At 36.3% G+C, this 5284-nt stretch overlaps 1 protein-coding gene across 1 annotated transcript in view; it reads left to right on the forward strand.

The window, feature by feature from the left end:
* The window catches only part of SHQ1 (SHQ1, H/ACA ribonucleoprotein assembly factor), a 93135-nt gene that overhangs the window by 5298 nt on the left and 82553 nt on the right, over positions 1–5284 (forward strand). Inside the window, exons 3-4 of the mRNA XM_012652871.1 lie at positions 425–547; positions 1291–1460. Of these exons, the coding sequence (XP_012508325.1) occupies positions 425–547; positions 1291–1460 (293 nt within the window). The remainder of the gene's footprint in view (positions 1–424; positions 548–1290; positions 1461–5284) is intronic.

Raw genomic sequence — 5284 nt, forward strand, 5'->3', positions numbered from 1 at the left:
TTTAAAACTACTACCATTCTCCATTGGATTAGATATTCTGATTTTTCTTCCTTGTCTAGAAATACATGTTTTTAGTAACTGTTGGTTAATTTTAAGCTATTACCTGCTCAGGCCATTGATTTTTAGAAGTTTTGACTTGGATTTTTAATATTATCAGTAGGTGAAGGTGATACTATGTAGGACTAAAGCATTTTGTGGCTCTAACAGATGAATTTTTTATATTAATAGAAGTGACAGCTTCTGAAAAACCCTGTTTGAGCCTTTTTCGATCTTGACTTGTATTCACTGAATCTGTAATAAGTGCATAATTTTGGAACTCTATGAAATAGAGTTATGTTTTACCAAGACATATATTTCTTAGGTATATTAGTGAAGTCTTTGGATATTTTAATCTGTCTAAGCATAAAACAATTTTATCTTCAAGGAATTTTTACCATTCGATTACCCAAAGAAACTCCTGGCAAGCATTTTGAGGGGCTGAACATGTTAACTGCTCTTCTGGCACCAAGAAAATCCAGGACAGCAAAACCCCTTGTGGAAGAAATAGGTATGTTTATTGCAATTGGGAGGAAATAAAGATAAATAAGAATATTTGAAATGCTATGTTTCTAGGGGAAATGGAATAGGAAATTGAAGAAAATACTTTAGGTGATAAGGTGGTCATGTGATGTGAAAATAGCTCATTTGGTGATACAATTAAAAGAGGTAAAGAACCCTATTGAACTGGGAGATTAGTCACTTTTTTGGACTAATTAAAACAGCATCTTATCTTTGGCAAATTAGCCTCTTCGAATTAATATCAGAATTACATAAAGTGAATACTACCTAGGTCAAGAAATGGAACATTTCTAATGCCCTGGAATCCCACTCTATGTCTCTTCCCAGTTACTTGCCCTCTCTCCTTTTCAAGTTAACCACTGTCCTCCATTTTGCCTGTTTTTGAGTTGCATATATAATTCATACATTATGTGTTCTTTTTTGTCTGGCTTCTTTCTCTTAGCATTATTTTTGTGAGATTTATCCATATTGCAGCTGAAGTCCATTTGTTTTCATTGCTATCTAATATTCTATTGTGTCAATATATCACATTTATTTATACCTCCTACTATTGGTGGGTATTTGCATTGGTCCCATTTTTTGGCTATCATGAATAGTGAAGCTATGAATAGTGTTGCACTTATGTTTTGGTGCATATATGCAGACATTTTATTCTATTAATATATTCCTTCTTCCCCTAGTTGTAACTAGGAAATCCAATAACTTAAAAAAATTAATATTTAACACCTTTAGGTGCTTCTGAGGTTTCTGAGGAAGTAGTAGATGATGATGATGATGATGATGAAGAATTTGATTGGGAAATTGAACAGACACCCTATGAAGAGGTATCAGAAAGTGCTTTAAATCCGCAATGCCAGTATGGATTTGGAAACTTACGATCAGGAGTGGTTCAGCGGTTACAGGTATGTTGTCTTTCTGAAAGATCTTGGTTTATAGGGTTTTCTCATTTGGATATTTTAATTTCAGTTCTGCTTACACTTGGTGGTTTTTTATAATGATTACAGGAGATGATGTATTTAGAGCACTGAGCACATCTCCTTGCACATAGTCATTACATGGATGTTCATTTCCTTCCATTTCGTTGGCTGTTCTGCCCAGCCTTACTGCTCTTACAGCTGTCCTGTGGCTTTCTTTTTTCTCCCCTTAATTCAATATGCTGGATGTGAAGTTTCCAAAATACAAAATGGAACCCCTCTCTCCTCATGTTTGTTGGAAAGCCTTATGTTTTATACCTTTGAAAAGTGAAGATCATGTAGTTATGGCATGATGTCTCTTCTGTTTTTTATATAAATGAGATGGAATGTTCCTAATGAGAATGAAATTGTGTCTTTTGATCAAATTGTTTAGTTCTTGGTGTATAGTAGGCACCATTGTCTATTTATTCTTCATGGAAATTGAATGTACTCTCCTATTAAAACCTGATCATTTTTCAGTTGGGATAAAAGAAAATGATATTACCTTCCCTTCCTCAAACAGCATGGGAAATTCTGCTACATTTTAGGTTGTGTAGGGAGATTGAAATGACTGAAATGGAGAGGAGAGATTTTGTACCATCTGTACATAAAATGTTTCGTAGAAAACACATCCCCTGAAATGTTATGTGATGGAACTGTTTGCAAACTACTCACTAGGAGTCTTAATTTGAAACTTTCTTTAGTGAAAGAAATAGGGATGCACCATTTCTTTTACTTTATCCCTGATTGACTAGAGGATGCTAAGCCCATTTAGAATGTGTTTTATTATAGTAAGACATATTTGAATCTACCAAGAAAAGGTAAAGGACCCAAGTTCTGGTCCCCACTTCTACCTCTGTTTAGATTTGGGATACCGGGGTAGTTATTTGACCACAAGTAAGTTTAATTGCCTTTTCGTAAAGAGGGAATAAATGTGCTCACCTACTTTATAAGGCTATTTTGAAAATTTAAGGAGATACTGCATGTGAAAACTTAAAATGCTGTAAAGACTCCTGTCTTTGAAAAACAAAATGCTCTCAAAATTCCTTAAAGGGAACAAAATTGTGATTTGCTTAGGAGCAAATAATGCTGATGAAATAGCCTTGCTTCTAAAAACTTAGGCATGTTTCTGCTAAATTACGGTCTGCCCATTTTCTCTCTGCCTGATCGTATTCCCTGGTGATCTCCGAGGTAGTTAGAATAGAGTCAGTTTTGTCTACAGTACAGACTGCTGTGAATGGGTCTCAGTTGTTTGGCCAAGAGCTAGTTTGTGGTCGGTCTGTTTTGGGCTTGCTGGTCTAAAGCTATAAATGAATGATAGTAAATGTCATACAGGGTAAGTGCAGATTGTATATTCAGATTAAAAGTGCTTCCTGAGGCCAGGGAACTTGGTTTCTTAATTGCTGCTGCTGTTTAGGGAAGATCCTCTTGAGGGATTTCTGACAGGTTGTGGAGATGATGCAGGAATGCCCTGATGTGAGCCTAGGCTGAGTCCCTTTTAGGTCAGAAATTCTTGGAACTATCAAAAATGTTCACTAAGTAAGTAATTAGGTTGATTTTTAAAAAGTTGCTATGAAATATTCTTTATATCTCTTTGAATATCTTAGCTAATATATCAAATACCTAGATACCTGTTTCCCAGCTTAAAAAATCACACATTACCAGTATAATCAAAGCCTCCTGTCTATCCCTTCCTGATTACATCCCTCTATTTCTCCATCAGAAATGAACCAGTAGATTTAATGTTTGTTATTCTGAGCATTTAGCTTGATAGCCCAAAGTCATTAGACTCTTCAAATTTTAATTGAATCAACATTGCTTTTCTAAACAATTTGAATGCATATGTCCTAGTGTAGGGGAAAAAAACTGAGCATGCGGGACAACTGTAAGGGTTTTGTAATGTAAATAGTATACTACTAATAGTATAGGTTTATAGTCCCATATGTGCAATACTGGGATTACAAAAAGTTCTGAAAACTAAAAGTTTTTTTTTTAAAATCAAATTGGGGGCAAAAACCGAACCAAAACGAAGGGGTTTTTTTGTTTTGTTTTGTTTTTTTGAGACAAGGTCTCGTTCTGTTGTCTGGGCCAGAATGCAGTGGCATCATCATAGCCCACTGCAATCTCAAACTCCTGGGCTCAGGAGTTCCTCCTGCCTCAGCCTCCTGAGTATCTGGGACTACAGGCATGTGCCACCATGCCTGGCTAATTTTTTTATTTTTTGTAGAGACAGGGTTTTGCAGTGTTGCTTAGGCTGGTCTCGAACTCCTGGCCTTAGGTGATCCTCCCACCTCAGCCTCCCAAAATGCTGGGATTACAAGTGTGAGCCACCACATCCAGCTGATGTGAGTTTTTTAATAGTGTTTTTTTAGTTCCACTTAGTGTGCATATTCAAAAATTTTGGTGCAGAAATGGTAATGTATTTGGATATGCGGTCCTGCCCCAGACTTCTTAGAGTAGGTTAAAAAAATATGGTTTATGTACCATATTACCCCTCTAATCTCTGAGAGTCTGAATCCTGAAGCTCTCCTTGCTCTGGGGGTTTTGGATAGCACCATGCTGAGTACTTTGTGGGCATCAGCTCAACATTACTATTTCATCCTAGCATCATTACTATTATTTGTGAACATTTTACCAGTAGGCAAACCAATAGACAAATGTAGTCTTTAAAGAAAATTGTGTTTTCTTACATGAATTTAAGGGCTGTGGTGTCCTTAACAATTAAGGAAATTATCAGACTTTCTTTCAGAAATCAAATGTAAACCAAAATCCCAAGAATTCAGGGATACCCTCTTAGGATATTAAGGTAGATGTTTTATGAGATACTGCCACAAAAATCTTACATAATTGGTATTACTTGCAGAGTTCTGCATTTAGCTGCTCTGTTTACAGCAGTCATAACCAGTAGTTAAAAACTGAATGATCATGTAAGATTAATAATTATCACCTTTTTTCTATGAGTAGAGCAGCTATAAGAAATGATTATCACACAAATGAGAGATTTTTAGAATACCTCTTTTAATTTAAAATGGTTTTAAAAACATCACCATTTTCTCAAATAGTATTTTCACATGAGTTTAGTTTCTCTAGTTCTGTCTTTGGATGAAGAAATACTCATAAAGTTTCATTGGCTATTCATATTTTACCAGTATTTTTATAGCCTCTTTTTTTCCTTCCCATAAATGAAAAATGGCTTTATTTTATCTGATGATCAATGCAATATAGATTCCATTATAAAAATGAAAACTTTTTATTTTTTTTTTTTTTTTTTTTTTTGCCCCTTATTCTCCTTCTCATACATGAAAAGAACTTTGCTGTTGCTCCTTGACAGCCTACAGGTAAACTTCTCTTCTAGTGAGAGTATTGACAGGAGATGGCTTATATTCCCCTGTTTTCGTAAGGGGAATATCCTCAGGATTGGCTTCCTCATTTTTGCTGAAACTAGCTGCACTGAAGGTCTCATAGGATGAGGTCAACTTTTTGTTGAGGAGGTTTCTGTTGCGGTCACCCATGATGGCAGCCTCGCCATTGGCCAGCTTTTCCTGGCTTCCTCGTTCATCTACAGGCATGAAAGTGGAGAGTTTGGGCTGGCTCTTCTTCCTCTCCGGAGAAGTGCGGACCGGCATCCAGCAGGAGTCTGAGTGGCCATACTCATCACACTCACGAGTGCACTTCCCAGTGAGGGCTACATCTGGAAGAGGTCTTGAATCTGAAATCCAAGGAGAACAAACCATTAGTGTTGGACATTCCTTTATAGGCTTTCCTGATCTATG

This window comes from Propithecus coquereli, unplaced genomic scaffold, assembly GCF_000956105.1.
Source record: "Propithecus coquereli isolate 6110/MARCELLA unplaced genomic scaffold, Pcoq_1.0 Scaffold400, whole genome shotgun sequence".
In the NCBI taxonomy this organism is placed as follows: domain Eukaryota; kingdom Metazoa; phylum Chordata; class Mammalia; order Primates; family Indriidae; genus Propithecus; species Propithecus coquereli.